At 48.3% G+C, this 14,642-nt stretch overlaps 1 protein-coding gene and 1 non-coding gene across 2 annotated transcripts in view; both read right to left on the bottom strand.

Moving 5' to 3' along the window:
* The window catches only part of PREX1 (phosphatidylinositol-3,4,5-trisphosphate dependent Rac exchange factor 1), a 129,013-nt gene that overhangs the window by 9,417 nt on the left and 104,954 nt on the right, over positions 1 to 14,642 (bottom strand). Inside the window, exons 20-29 of the mRNA XM_056549313.1 lie at positions 14,236 to 14,372; positions 13,794 to 13,944; positions 11,792 to 11,970; positions 11,394 to 11,555; positions 11,072 to 11,282; positions 10,101 to 10,380; positions 8,874 to 9,083; positions 8,168 to 8,256; positions 7,968 to 8,050; positions 6,614 to 6,704 (exon numbers count right to left, since the gene is read on the bottom strand). Of these exons, the coding sequence (XP_056405288.1) occupies positions 6,614 to 6,704; positions 7,968 to 8,050; positions 8,168 to 8,256; positions 8,874 to 9,083; positions 10,101 to 10,380; positions 11,072 to 11,282; positions 11,394 to 11,555; positions 11,792 to 11,970; positions 13,794 to 13,944; positions 14,236 to 14,372 (1,593 nt within the window). The remainder of the gene's footprint in view (positions 1 to 6,613; positions 6,705 to 7,967; positions 8,051 to 8,167; positions 8,257 to 8,873; positions 9,084 to 10,100; positions 10,381 to 11,071; positions 11,283 to 11,393; positions 11,556 to 11,791; positions 11,971 to 13,793; positions 13,945 to 14,235; positions 14,373 to 14,642) is intronic.
* LOC130297187 (U2 spliceosomal RNA) lies at positions 4,921 to 5,111 on the bottom strand. Its single transcript, XR_008849443.1, has one exon. It is a non-coding gene; the product is annotated as a U2 spliceosomal RNA (small nuclear RNA).

A 14,642-nucleotide genomic window follows, 5' to 3' on the forward strand; every position in this document is an offset into this window, starting at 1 on the left:
TAGCTCCCTACTACGCAGATCCTGAGCCGATCGCAGAGGGGGTCTGACTGCTAACCCCCCTGATCACTGGTACGGGACCCGGCTCTCAGTGAGGAGCGCATACTGCAGCTGGCATGTGCTCCATTCATTTCTATGGGAGCGTCATAAAGATCCAAGTACAGCTCTCGGGCATCATCGGTACTCCCATAGAAATGAATGGAGCATGTGCCATATACGATAGATACTCCTCGCTGAGAGTGCTGAGGTCCTGTCCTGGAAATAGAGGAAAAGAAGGAAAAAAGATATGTGGCGCTCTATGGCGTAATAGGTTTATTCTTGATGGAAAATAAAAAGGTCCTGTCCTGGAGATCACGGGGGGCCCCATAGTCGGTCCCCCGGCGATTATCTACTTATTCAATATCTTTTGTATAGGGGATACGTTAATTTTCACATGAGCATAACTAACTGATGCTTTTACCTCCTGCACTCTGCTGTCAGTGGTTTTGGAGAGTGATAACCGTCAATCAAAACAGCAGTGTGGTGGTGCAAAATAAATAAATAAATAAATAAATTCTTACAGGGGTCGGCTGGCTGAGCAAGGAACGTACTGCATGAACCAGAAAGTGGACTGGAGTGTCACGTCCTGCCCTCTCTCTCTTCCTCATGTTCCCTACTCTGTATTTGAAGTGTTTGGCTCAGAAATAAGGAGATTTTTTTTGTACTGACCATAAAATCTCTTTCTCGTAGCCTTCATTGGGGAACACAGAGAACATAGGTATTATCCTCCACTAGGAGGCTGACACTAAGCAAAAAAAAGAAGTCTGCTCCTCCCAGCAGGATATACCTGCCCTCAGGCACAGAGCTAATCAGTTGTGCCGGAAAGCAGTAGGAAAAGCCAAACAACAAAGGAGATATGTCCGAAGGACATCAAAAGTAACAACAAGCAACAAACAACCTGACCAGGAACCAGAAATGGGTGGGTGCTGTGTTCCCCAATGAAGGCTACGAGAAAGAGATACTATGGTGAGTACAAAAAAAAATCTCCTTTTCTCGGTTGCCTTATTGGGGAACACAGAGACCATGGAATGTCTCAAAGCAGTCCCTGAGGTGGAAAAAACAACCGCCAGAGAAGGAAAGAGCAGTCCAGAGACTGAACTATACCCATACGCACAGGAACGTGGAAGAGGCCCAGAGGAAGCCAGAAACCAACCACCTTGAAGCCCCTACAAAACATGAAGGGAGAGCTAGGACCCGAAAAGGAAGGAACCAAGCAAGGAGGGAGGTCCAACCTCTAACCAAATGCAAAAAAAGTCGCCTCTGAAGCCTGCCGGCCAGATCCCCTCCTGGCCAGAGAGCGAACAATACCTCCGAAGGAAAGACATAAGGCGCAGTACCACTGAGACCAGGCCGAAACATGAAAGAGAGAACAAAAAGAGAACTACAATTCAGGGGTTCCACGAAGCAAACGAACATTGCAAGGAACCTCCAGCTGCCAGAAAGAAGCATGCCGGACAGGCCGCCTGCCAGGAGGCCAGCCGCAACCACAGGACTGAGGCTGAGGAGAGAGAATGATAAGAAGAAGGCAGCTGAACACGGCCAGCAGAGGGCAAGAACTCAGAATGCGGAACAAGAAGCCACCGGAAAAGGAGAAGAGAATTGAGGGCAACGGGAAGACAACACTTATCTAGGTGCGAAATTGCCAGACAGAGGTAACCAGCTCTCAGCCACAAGGTCCGCACAGCCCCGGAGGGAGACAATGGGATACAAACAGGCCGGTTAGGAGGCTAGAACTGTCCGGCAACCCTGAAGCAGCCGTCATGAGAACCAGAGGTTCCCAGATTCAGGAATAGGTTGAGGGACCGCGGGGTCCCACACCAGAGGCGGCTAAGCAAACCCAAGCATGAGCGAAACACCCCAGGTGAAGAGCCACTACGCCGAAAAAAAGCATAGGGAAACCACCCCGGAGACAGAGATGAGCAACCGCCACCTGGAATATATCACAACACAAAGAAGTCCTGCACAAGTAGAACATCAAGGGAGAGGGTCCTGAACCAGTCCGGGACCACCACAAAAGAAGTGGCATACCCTATGAGGGAGCAGCGGGCAGAGCAACAGGCAACGTTAGCACCGAGATCACTGCACATCCAAAGCACCCTCAGATACAAGGGACGAGAGGCTAGATAAGGCCGAACAAGCATTGGATCCCAGCAGTCAGAAGGAACTGGATGACTCCAAGGAGACACAGCCCAGAAGGCAAGGCACAGAGAGTTAGACAGAAGGGACCAAGTGGTGTCAGTCCAGCTGAAGCAGAAAGGCGCATGAACAGAACACATGATCTTGGCGCAGGAGGTTGCCCACCAAGACTGTCGTCCAGGCACGGAACAACTGTCACACACCCCTAAAGAGGAAGGAAATGCCGCATCAAGACTGATGCCGAACCTCAGGAAGCCAAGAGCAGCCCACACAGAAGAGCCACGAAGAGGAAGTTCTTGAGACACTCCAAGCAAGGAGACTGCTGGAGAGCAAGAGCAGAGAGTAAACCGAGAACACCCTCCCACAAAAGGGGGAGGAAGGAAACAAAAGAAAGAAAGAACGAGCAGAACCGCACAAGGCCTGCCCGGATATCATCTAAGCAAGTTGCCATGAAGCTAAGTGCAACATGACGGTCAGGGTAACCAGAGTAAAAACCATGCCAGGATCGCCAAGACCCCACCCAAAAAAAAAAAACAGGGGGGGTTTGGATGGGAGAAAAAAAAAAAGAAGGGTCACACGAACGCCAGGAGAGCAACAGCCGCAACTAAGCCAATCCAGCAGCACTCCGCCAGAGGTGGGAGGATGATGGAAGGGATAGGAAGAATAGGCAAAGAGCAGTGCTGCTGAGGACAGGAGTCAAACCCGGGCCTCCCACGTGGCAGGAGAAATGTACTACTGACGTACCAATGCTCTGCCACCAACAAAATAAGCCATCCAATACAAGGAGGCTGGAGACCGACAGCTTAAAGAACAAAAACAGGAACAGTGCAAGACCTGAAAAACTGCCTGTAGGAAGGAGAAGAGGAATGGCTGAAATCCAGATAGCAGGCAGCCCACCAAGTCACCCTGAGGCTGGTAGTGGAAGGGGGTCAACGAGATGGCCGGACACGCCATAAGAGGAATCATAGAAGATTGCCCAGATGAGAAGAAATGCAATGACCACAGGAGAAAAATGTGATCGACTAACCAGCCATAGCAGTAGAGTAACTAATCTCACCATTATGCCTTTTCTGGGAAGGGAAATGCAAACCCTGGACTAGCCAGTCGGAATCCACTAAGCCCCGACCTGGATACAGCGTCACCCCGCTAATAACAGCGAACGACTCCCCCCGTGGAAGGGGTAAGAGAAAAGGCTGTAGTCACCCATGCATATACTCCACAAACCTGCCCTTTCTATAAAAGGGGGGAGTACGCTGGCTGTGAGAGCCACAACAGGTAGTCCACAAACTACTGCACCTAGAAAACCACTGATACCTCACATAAGGAAGGGGGAAAAGGACGCCATGACTGTCCAGAGCCAGGAGAATACGCAGGGCCACTCTACAGAGCTCTTCGTACCAGTAGCAGGGTACTAGAACCGCTGCGAAAGAGGCAATTATGGCATGGGCATCCAGCCAGGACAATAGCAGACACTACTGTACACCCATATTACATCCAAATGGCAGCGATAAAGTGGTCGCTGCTGGAGAAGGTGGAACACTGCACCTGGAGGGAAAGTCATTGGACACCTCCCACAGGTAGTGGGGGACCGGAACTTCAGCTGCAAATGTGGTAGACAGCACGCTCCCTCGGACGTCATAGAGGGAGCTCAGTACACGCAGGATCACCCCTTTGGCAACTCCCATGTGCATGGGTACCGGAACTGCCAGTGCGGATGTGACAGACCTTGCGCTGTCCATGGATGTTACAGAGGGTCCAAACTACATCAGTCCACTCATACGTATAGTGGGGTACCGGAACTGCAGCCGCGGATGCGGCAGGTGTCATGTACTCCCTAGGAGTCGTAGAGGGTCCATTGTACATCGGCCACTTTCACTCACAGTGGGGTGCCAGAACTGCAAACGCAGATGTGGTAGACGTCATGCCGTCCAGGGGCGTCGCAGAGTGTCCATTCTAAATCGGTCCACTCACAAATAGTGGGGCACCAGAACTGGAGTCGCGGATGCGGCAGGCGGCATGTACTCCCCAGAAGTCATAGAGGGTCCATTGTACATCGGCCTACTCTCACTCACAGTGGAGTGCTGGAACTGCAAACGCAGATGTGGCATTTATCACGCTGTCCATGGGCGTCGTATAGGGTACATTCTACATTCGGTCCACTAACACATAGTGGGGTACTGGAACTGGAGCCGCAGATGCAGCAGGCATCACGTACTCCCTTGGAGTTGTAGAGGGTCCATTGTACATCGGTCTACTCTCACTCATAGTGGAGTGCCGAAACTGCAGCTGTGGCAGATGACATGCTCACCATTTTACACTGGACTAGCTCATGGAAGCTGCAGAGACTCTGTCGTCCACATCATGGCATCCCGTTCAGTTACCTCAAACAGGTAGAGGAGAACAGAACTTCAGGCACAGCAGACTTGGCACTGGTGAGCAGTAGAGAAGGAAACAGACAGTGTGCTGCCAGGTTTTCTGGAATTCCCCAAGGAATGATAAAGGGGAGCATGGTGAGCCAAGTCGATCACTATCCATAAGTCTGGACCACTGTCAAAATACCATACCCCAGTAAAATGACCAAATCAGGTCACCACGGAAAATGGGCCAGGGCCCGACACCATCGCTCAAAAAACAGGGGCTAGGAAGCACATGGCTGCAGAGTGCACTTATGTAGTCAAAATGGTATAGTGCGAAGGTTAAGTGCCGCAAACACGTGGACCAATATTTTGACAGATAGTAAAGAGTTGTGGGAGATGCACTGTACCCGAAGATACTGCCATATCGGGTCAATGCATAGGGTGACGGAAGAAAGCTTCGAAATCGGCCCCCGTTCTCAAAAATCCATTTAATATATGGTCCCCAGATAGGGGACATATCAGATATTAAACTGATAAGAACAGATACTACACCTGATCTTAGCCAAAAGGCTGAGAAGCTATCAGAATGCCCTCAAGGCAGGGAGGGATGTGAGGCGCCAGGCAACCTCAGGCCACAGGTGGTCTAAGGGAGATACTCCAAACCACAGAAGAGACAGGAGCAGGGGAAGGGCCATAGAAAAAAATTATGCAACTGTAATACCCATGTGTGGCCACTAGAGGGGGGCTAACACAGGGGAGCAAACAGTGCTGAACAACATTCTGCCACTGGAGGGTGCAGAGTGCCCATGAGAAGCTTTAATTTTACTTTTTTATATATATTAATATGCAGATCGCGCAGCCCTCAGGAGAAAGGACGCGCTGGTGAAAACACGCCCCCAGGTGCTGCTGAAGGCGGCCTACCGTAAGGAGAAGCCGAGGATTAAATTTATGGAGCGACCGCCGGGAATCGCAGCGCGCTGGACACTGTGCCTCCCCAGCAGCCTTCCCAGTGACCAGGTCGGGGACCGCACGGGGTCTCGGCTGCACGATCGGGGCACCGGCAGCTGGGAAAAGAGAAGGAGCACTGCAACGCGTCTCCCCAATGTCTGGGAAGGAGACTAGAGTGTTAAGACACCCGGCAGCCAGCTAGTCGACCGAAATTGCGGCAGCCACGTTGGCGAGCAGAGCTGGGGGAAATATGTGTGTGGCCGAATGAGGGTGAGACAGACCACCGGACTGACCATTACAGGTATGGCGCCGGGGCTATGAGGGTTCTTGCCCAGAGCAGCCACCAGATATGGTGGCTGAGGAACCGGACACAGAGTATAGAACCCCTAGAAGGTAGTTAAAAGGGAGGTAGAGGAGGAAGGGAGGGGGGAAATGTAGTACATAATCACCCGCAGACCTCATCTTCCTATACTTACCCTGAAGTTTTTGGCCAGCTAAAAACCACGCTGCGTCACGCCAAGCTGCCATAGCGAGGCAGGCAAGGGCAAGTGGGGGACCCGGACTCAGGGTACTCAGCCAGGCGCTGGCCATTGGCGAGAAGGGGTTAATGGCCCATATGCCCAGTGCCCCTTTGTCGCATGTGGGCGATCAGGCAGCACCATGCTCCTGTTGCCCCAACCTAGAAAAATAACAAAAGGGAAAAAAAACTTAACTTAACATCCCTAGCTAGAAAATAATAAAACAGAAAAGACCAGGTCTGGAGAGAACTCCAGACATGTGTCTGCCTCCTACTGACACTAAGCTAAAACTGATAGCTCAGAGTCAGTAGGCGGGGTATATCCTGCTGGGAGGAGCAGACTTCTTTTGTTGCCTAGTGTCAGCCTCCTAGTGGACAGCAGCATGTACCCACGGTCTCTGTGTTCCCCAATAAGGCGACTGAGAAACCTTGTTTGTACTGCACGTGTTACGTGATGGTGAGTGCACAATTCAAACATTAAAAAAAGAAATCACAGTAAGGATGAGGTGATTTTTATGCCAGACACTATGAACAGCAGAGAACTCCTGTCTTTCACGGACTGTCTATAATTTTAAAGACCGCTGACCACCTTGCATGTGACCTCGCCATTGTCAGTCACCTTGTAGGCTGTGCTCCATAGGAAAGTGCTTTGTCTCCTCAAAAGCCTTAGACATTATTTTTCCTTTGAGAAGTGCTATAATAGCGTCCACCTGCAAAAAGAAAATCCGGAATTAAAGGAGCAGGAACAGATGTAGAGAGTTATAAAAAACTTGCACAACCTCCATGTCCAAAGTATGGAGAACTAAAACTGAATTTCTTAAACATATAAATAATAAATCCACGATGTCCTTCTTACAGCGTGTTTTGGAGGGAAAACCTCTCATCAGTCAAACTAAGTTCAACACTTTCTACCAACAAACTATGTGATAATCATTTTCTATATGCATTTATCTATGTATTTCATGACATTTATAATTGTATCTGTTTAGTAGGCATTTTTGTTATCATCAATACAGTCCAGACACAAAAATAATAGGTCATTCCAGCTGATCTGAGCCACCAGGGAGTGAGTGCTCTATACCCTTTTATATTGTGTCATTGTAGAAGTGGTTTATATGGTAGGCAGGGGTATAAGCAAGTATTTATAATTAGGTACAATTTAAGACATCACCCACCAGGGGGCACGCTGTACTCATGTACCATGGTGATAGAGTTAAAATAGTTATGTGCAAGGTAGAGGCATATGTATAAGTAGGTGCCCACTCTGGATCAGCCACTAGGGGGTACTATATACCTTCATCTACCATGGTGGTAATGTAACAGTAGTTATGGAAGGCAGAGTAGGGTGTGAAATGTATAATTAAAGGAAATCTGTAAGTGTCACCTGCACTAACCTGTCGGTACAGACAATAAGTGGAGGTAACACTGAAGGCAACCATACTTACCTGATTCCGTTCCATGCTCCGGTTCTCCCGCTATCTTCCCCTATCTTCTGTTCCAGGGCCGACTTGGAGCATGGGTGGAGCTTCCCGACATCACCTCTGCTGCTTCTCTGCTGGGTCCCGCTGCCGCGGTGACATCAGAAGGCTTCGCCCATGCTCCAAGTTGGCCCTGGAACAGAAGATACGGAGAAAGAGAGCGGAAGAACAGAAGCACAGAGCAAGATCAGGTAAGTATGGTTGTCATCAGTGTCACCTGCACTTCCTGTCTGTACTGACAGGTTAGTGCAGGTGTCACTGATGACAGATTTCCTTTAAGTGTAGATCTGACATCAGCCACCAGGGGGAACGCTATACCCTCATGTACCATGTTGATGGGGTTAAAGTTGTCATGGAAGGCAGGGAAGGGGAAATAGGTATAAAAAGCTATAAGCTTTGACATAAGCTTAAAAGGGGCGCATTATACCCTCATGTACCATGGTGGTGGGGTTACAGTAGTTACGGCAGGCAGACAAGCTAGGGGTGATCACTTACCTGGTTAAACAGATGTTCCAGGCAGCCGTGCAGCTTGTCCTGTTTATCGGAGGGGATCCGCATATCACATGGCAGCTCATCCCCTGAGGACACAAATATAGACACACATTCTTAGAGATACTGGGCTGGGAACATTGTGTGTGCATAGGTTAAAGTATAGGAGAATACAGGGGTAAACCAGATAGATTTGTGCTTGTCACCTGATCCCATCTCATCACTGCCCAGGTAGGAGCTGTTACTGCGGACGCTTGTATAGGACAGGACAGAGTCTCGGTTGCTGTTACATTCGCTGCAAGACACAGAAGAGACAATTACCCTAGGAGAGGGCGGCATAATAAAGCCTAGAAAATTATAGTCAGTGCGATCTAGCAGCACCGCACACATCCAATCACTCACTAAGAGAATGGCTCCCGCAGTGGAAGCAGCAAAAGAAAAGTGAGGTCTGGACACCCTAAGTGACTTCGCCTTTGCTGACAGCTGTATTCATTCACCTAAGGTGTGAAGATAATAGGGAGAAGACTCAGATCCCAATATCCTCTAAAAGATCACTTATATATGTGATGTCATACGGGTATCACATGGCACTTACAGACAGATCTTGACGGACCCCTAAATGAAGGCAGACCATAAAGGGTCAATCAGCATTCTGTGTATTAATACATACAGCCCAGTGATGGAGGGCTCCTTAATATAGGACTGTGATAGAGGGCCCTTTTATATAAAGATAGCAATTATGGTGGGGGCCCTATTTCATACACATAGCACTGTGGTGGAGGCCCCCCCGCCCCCCCCAGATGCAGTGACCCCTTTAGATTAAGAGGTTTTAGACTTTCCTGTAATTATGGTAAATGCTCCCTGCAGACATCTATGGGGCCTAAAAAGACAGTACACGAGGCCAACACTAACCTGTAGGAGTCCCTGTAGCTGACCGTGTCATGCCCAGAGTCCTCTTGATCTTCCTCTGACACCTTGAAGCAAACTTTCTTGCTGCCGCTGGGATCCCCTTTGTCACCATCTCCATCGTCTGTTACCAGGGAAGAAGGAGGGGTGCCACCAGCAGGAGCGGCCTCACAGGGAGGCTCCGGCTCCAGGGGCTCGGTAATGGTGGACAGGAGTCTGCAGGAGAAGTACAGGAGGTCTGATACTAGAGTAATGCAAGTTTAAACATAGGTGCAGTCTTTTGTAACCGCAGCTTAAATCAGAAGCAGTTCTATGCAAATAGCTTTTTCATGTATTAAAAAATGTAGCAGTTTTCTAAAGGACCTTGTGTTTAATTCATTACTCAAAGCCTTTTTCTTTCTTCAAAATCTCTGTTTGCCGTCAGTGTCTGTAAACAATCCATGAAACTGTAGAGAGCCAATACTTCTCACAGTTGAAAGTTTGTGACAGATGTGGAAAATAGAAAAAACACAATTCTCAGTTTACCACCAGATATGGACACAAGGTTGCCGGACTCCAGCTGCGGTAAAGATTGCTGAAGCAACGGACTGCTTCCTGTATGTAACAGATGAATGAAGGAGGGATTCCAGCTCACAGGTAGATTGCTGTTTAAACATCGCTTTTACTAAATCATATTAAAACATGGAACAAAAAAAAAACAAACTAATAGGTGCGTGAAAAACAGCACGCCAACGCGTTTCTAGCCTAGGGCAAGCTCTTAGTCATGGCCATAACTAAGAGCTTGCCCTAAGCTCGTCTCGTGTCGGCAGGCTGTTTTTAACGCACATATTACGTTTTATTTGTTTTCTTTTGTTCCATTTTTAATATGATTTAATAAAAGCTATGTTTTAACAGCAATCTACCTGTGAGCTGGACCCCCCCCCCTCTTTCATTCATGTGTGACAGATGTTCCCAGTATAGATTCAATATACTGAAACAAACCCATCATCAGTGTGAAGAGGACGAGGTTAGATAGGTTTTCATTTTGTATGAATGCTCCAATTCACTGACAGATTATATACAAAGCTATCTAGTGTTACTGAGCTGATCCTGTTTGCTTCTGCCCAGAGTATCCTGGATCTGAGACAATTATTTCTAACTTTTACTCAGGGCTAAGCTAACGCTATATTTCTGAGTGTGCACTCAGCAGGTAGTGGGTTTTAGGCTCAGTCACGACAAAGGTAGGAGTCTCACTTGTTGATTTGGGTGACATATTGTTTCATCTCCTTCACAGCCACATCCAGCTTATTGAAGAGCTGCAGGTATCCATCCTGAATCTCTGTGTCTTCCTGCTTCAGTAGATGGCTCAGCCCTTGCTCCTCGCTACTCATCCCTCCATTCAATTGAGACAAGCCACCGTCTGAGAATCCCCCATTCATTCCGTCATCGTCCTTCTTGCTGATACACCTCCAGGCCGGGGCGGCCATACTGGATATACAGTGCTGAGAGTATGTCATAGGATTCAAGCTGCCGACTGCAGAGACAATATATTGGGGAGACCTCAGTTTAAACCAGATAGTGGGACAAAAAACACACTACTGTTCTCAGTCATTCCAGGACAGAAACAGGATTAATACTTAGCCATTATGTGGCACTTCTCGACATGATATTACTTAAAGGAGATATCCAGTGGTGAAAAACTCATCCCCTATCTTAAGAATAGGGGATAAGTTTCAGATAACGGGGGGTCCGACCGCTGGGGCCACCCGCGATCTCCTGTACGGGGCCCCGACAGCCTGCGGGAAGGGGGCGTGTTGACCACCGCATGAAGCGGCGGCTGACACGCCCCCTCAATACAACTCTATGGCAACTCTATGGCAGAGCCGGAGCGCTGCCTTCGGCAATCTCTAGCTCTGCCATAGCGATGTATGAGGGGGCGTGTCAGGGGGCGTAAATGGTCGCAGAACATTTGATACATTTTGCACAGGTACACCTTTCCTAATATTTTACTTAAATGCACCATTTTCTATAGTCGTTGCACAAACATTTGTGATTTTATTTCATTTCTCAAAAATATGCTGATTCTGACTTATATCCTGCATCATAAACCAGAGCTGCACTCACTATTCTGCTGTTTGAGTCAGAGCTGCATATATACATATACATATATATATATATATATATATATATATATATTCTCATCCACAGATGTCACATGACCTCACCTTGATCCGGATCAAGGCCAAAGAAGGAGTTTTTGCGTCCAAATCGGATGCTGAAGGAGCGCCCCACTGAAGTGGTGGTTTTGGGGTAAGACACCTCCATGATGTTGATGTGACAATTGGTCGGGCAGAAGTCCATGCTTTGCAGCAGGTGGCGGTCACTTGTTGCTTGTTTAAAAGATGGACTCACCTTCATCCTGAGCTCATCTTTAAACTGAAAAAGAAAGAAAGAGGTGTAGGCTGCAAGGTACAGGGTGGAGGAAGGGGCGGCAACAAGGGGAGGTGGAGACCTGTGGCCCAGGAAATTCAGGAGACTTCCTTTTACCTCCTCATAACTGCGGATCCTGCGGTTGATGTTCTCCAGTTTGGTGTCGCAGATGTGGCGGAATTCGTACTGTGGCATGGTCATCACTGATTTGCTCATGGCGATGAGTCTAGTACAATTCTCCACAAATTGCACATCATCAGTGATAAATGCCTGCAGGATCTAAGAGGAAAACATGAGATATAGACAGAGGACCCAACTGATGTACTCTCTTGCCCAGTCATGTGACTCTCCCCTCACTATAAATACAGCTGGGCATTTGCGTGGATGATCTAAGTCACTCAACAAATCAGGAGGCATATTGTGTCTTGAGGTTGGAGGCAGCACCATCTGCGGGAATCCCAATGTATCGGTCTTGTGAGTAGCAACAGCTTTCAAGAGCAATGCAAGTCCCTTACCTTAGCTGTGATCCCAAAGGAGCCGCGAGGTTCCACCATCTTCTCCAGGACGTAGCACTTGATCCCGGCGGTGCTCACGTACTCATACATCACCCCGTGCTCCAGATGGACGTTTTCCACCGTAAGGTTGATGAGAGACGCATCCTCGATGACTGGAGAGGGGGGACAGGGAGCCACATCTACAGACGGACAAGCCCCCACAAAAGATCAGTTTTTCTAGGGTTTTTTTAGAAGGGTGGCTCCAACATTCAGCTCATCACCAAGGGCCATCATAGGGGGAGGTAGGGGAGTTAAGGACTTGTCCCTTACACCTGAGATAACACTCCCCAAACCATGACAGCAGTGAAAAGATTCTCCCCTGAACACAGACCTTACAACATGCAGCTGGGGTGAACCTTACATGTATGTCGCCCCCCAAGTACGGAGATCTAGTTAACTCAAAATAGCCCCTCCCCCATCTCAAACATGAAGATGAGTGGAGCGGAGCAGCTAGGATTCAGGGCGTTAATAATAAATGAGCTGATGACGGTCAGCGGAGAGAGCTCTGCTCCATAACTCATTCATTGCCAAAAGCAGCCACTCCGAGGAGGACTCTACAGGAACATGAAATAACTCAAAATATCCAGCTTCATCACTAAGAAATTCTGCCAATGTCTGAAGTACGTGTCAGCTCCTCACCATTTTCACCACCTCTGCTTCAGGTCAGTGAATTGAAGTCAAATACTGAAATCCCCCTACATACTTAACACCTCTCACAGATGAAGCTTTGTTAAAACTTCATAGCGTAGACCAGTGGTTTCCAACCTGCGGACCTCCAGATGTTGCAAAACTACAACTCCCAGCATGCCCGGACAGCCGTTGGCTGTCCGGGCATGCTGGGAGTTGTGGTTTTGCAACATCTGGAGGTCCGCAGGTTGGAGACCACTGGCGTAGACAGTCCTCTGTGAGCTGAACACAGCAGCAAAAATCTCTCTCCATTTGTGATAATTGGTTGCAATGGTAAAAGGGTATATTTACACGTTGCAGAAACCTCTGTAAATGAAAACCTGTTTAGTTCTTCTAACAAGAGTTACAATGCAGTACGTTTTAGCTATATGTCAACATTCTTTCTAAAAAGGGATGCGGACTTATATACTGTGGTGCACCACAGAGAGCTTTATTCACTTTAATGGCTCGAATACAGTCAGCAAGTGACTAGGTTTGGGTTACTTCCCGCATGTATATACTTATTTCACTAGAATCGATAGCACAGCAAACCACACTATTAAAGGAGATATCCAGTGCTGAAAAACTTATCTCCTATGCTAAGGATGGGGATAAATTTCAGATCGCGGGGGGTCCGACTGCTGGGCCCCCCACGATCTCCTGTACGGGGCCCCGGCAGCCTGCGGGAAGGGGGCGTGTTGATCACTGCACAAAGCGGCGGCTGACACGCCCTCTCAATACAACCCTATGGCAGAGCCGGAGCGCTGCCATCGGCAATCACCGGCTCTGCCATAGCGAAGTATTGAGCGGGCGTGTCGGCCGCTGCTTTGTGCAGGAGATCCGTACAGGAGATCGCGGGGGCCCCAGCGGTCGGACCCCTGCGATCTGAAACTTATCCCCTATTCTTAGGATAGGGGATACGTTTTTCAGCACTGGACTACCCCTTTAAGTCCTGCTAAATAACCATATAAATGTGGGAAGCAGCCCAACTGCAGTCACTAAAAAATTACATTGAGCCATTAGAGTGAATGAAGTCCACTGTAAAGCACCATAGTATACGTTGGCACCCCTTTCTTTTGACAGGATGCGGACGTATAGAAAGGACACACTGCAGTGTAGCAGTGTGCACTTAGCTTTATATCAATATGGCTTTCAGATGAAGGGGACAGTTCTGCAACAAATCTGCCCTGTCTGGATATATCAGTTAACTGGAAATGCCCCCCTAAGTCCATTAAAAAAATCAACACCTTAGATCCTGTAGACTGACTGTATGGGCCCCCACAGGGTCACCTGTTACCTGCTTGTCTGTTGGGGACACTCGTGTCCAGTAGGAGGCCAGCATTGAGCTCATCACACAGACTGCCATTCAGACACTCATCCCGTTTGCAGCTCTGCACTCTATCCTCCTCCGCATCCTCGTGAGTTCTGTAGATCCATTGGAAAAGTCCCTGAAACCAGACAAGCTGTATATAGGACACTGGGCACCACTACATGCATACACCAGTCATTATACAACCCATATAAAAATTATGGAGTCCTGATGACATCATCAGCGGGTAGAAATCATCATCTCCACCACCACCTGTGCAAGCCCCGCAGTCCCCATCCAAGTTCCATCTCCCCTTTAAACTTCACCTTGTCTAAGCTCAATGGTTTCAGCTTGATTGCAGAACATATTCTGTAAATTTGTACATCTCAATATCGGAGGATGCGGTTGTTATCTACTACTTCCTACTCACCAAGGGATTTTGTGGTTCTTTCCGGTATGCAGTAAAGTGCTCCAGCACCTCGATGTGACTGTCATGTGCAACGTTCGTTCCATTAACTTTGAGTATACATTGTCCAGGATGGAGACAAACAGCGGCTGCCTGTGACCCTGGAAATGAGCAGACATTAGATGACCTATCTAATAGACTTATCACTGAACCACATCTAACCTCTGTCGGGATATAGGACCCTCATACATCTCATCTTAATGTACAGGCAGCTGAGGACTCTTTTCTGGCTTTTGGATCCTTTCACACCCAATCCAGACACCACTCTGTAGATATAAATGGACTATGAGAGGGTCCTATATCAAGACGGAGTGGTCACCCTCTGTCTGTTTAAGGGATCCTACAAACAGAAAAGAGTCATCAGCTGCCTG

This window comes from Hyla sarda, chromosome 12 (assembly GCF_029499605.1).
Source record: "Hyla sarda isolate aHylSar1 chromosome 12, aHylSar1.hap1, whole genome shotgun sequence".
In the NCBI taxonomy this organism is placed as follows: Eukaryota; Metazoa; Chordata; class Amphibia; order Anura; family Hylidae; genus Hyla; species Hyla sarda.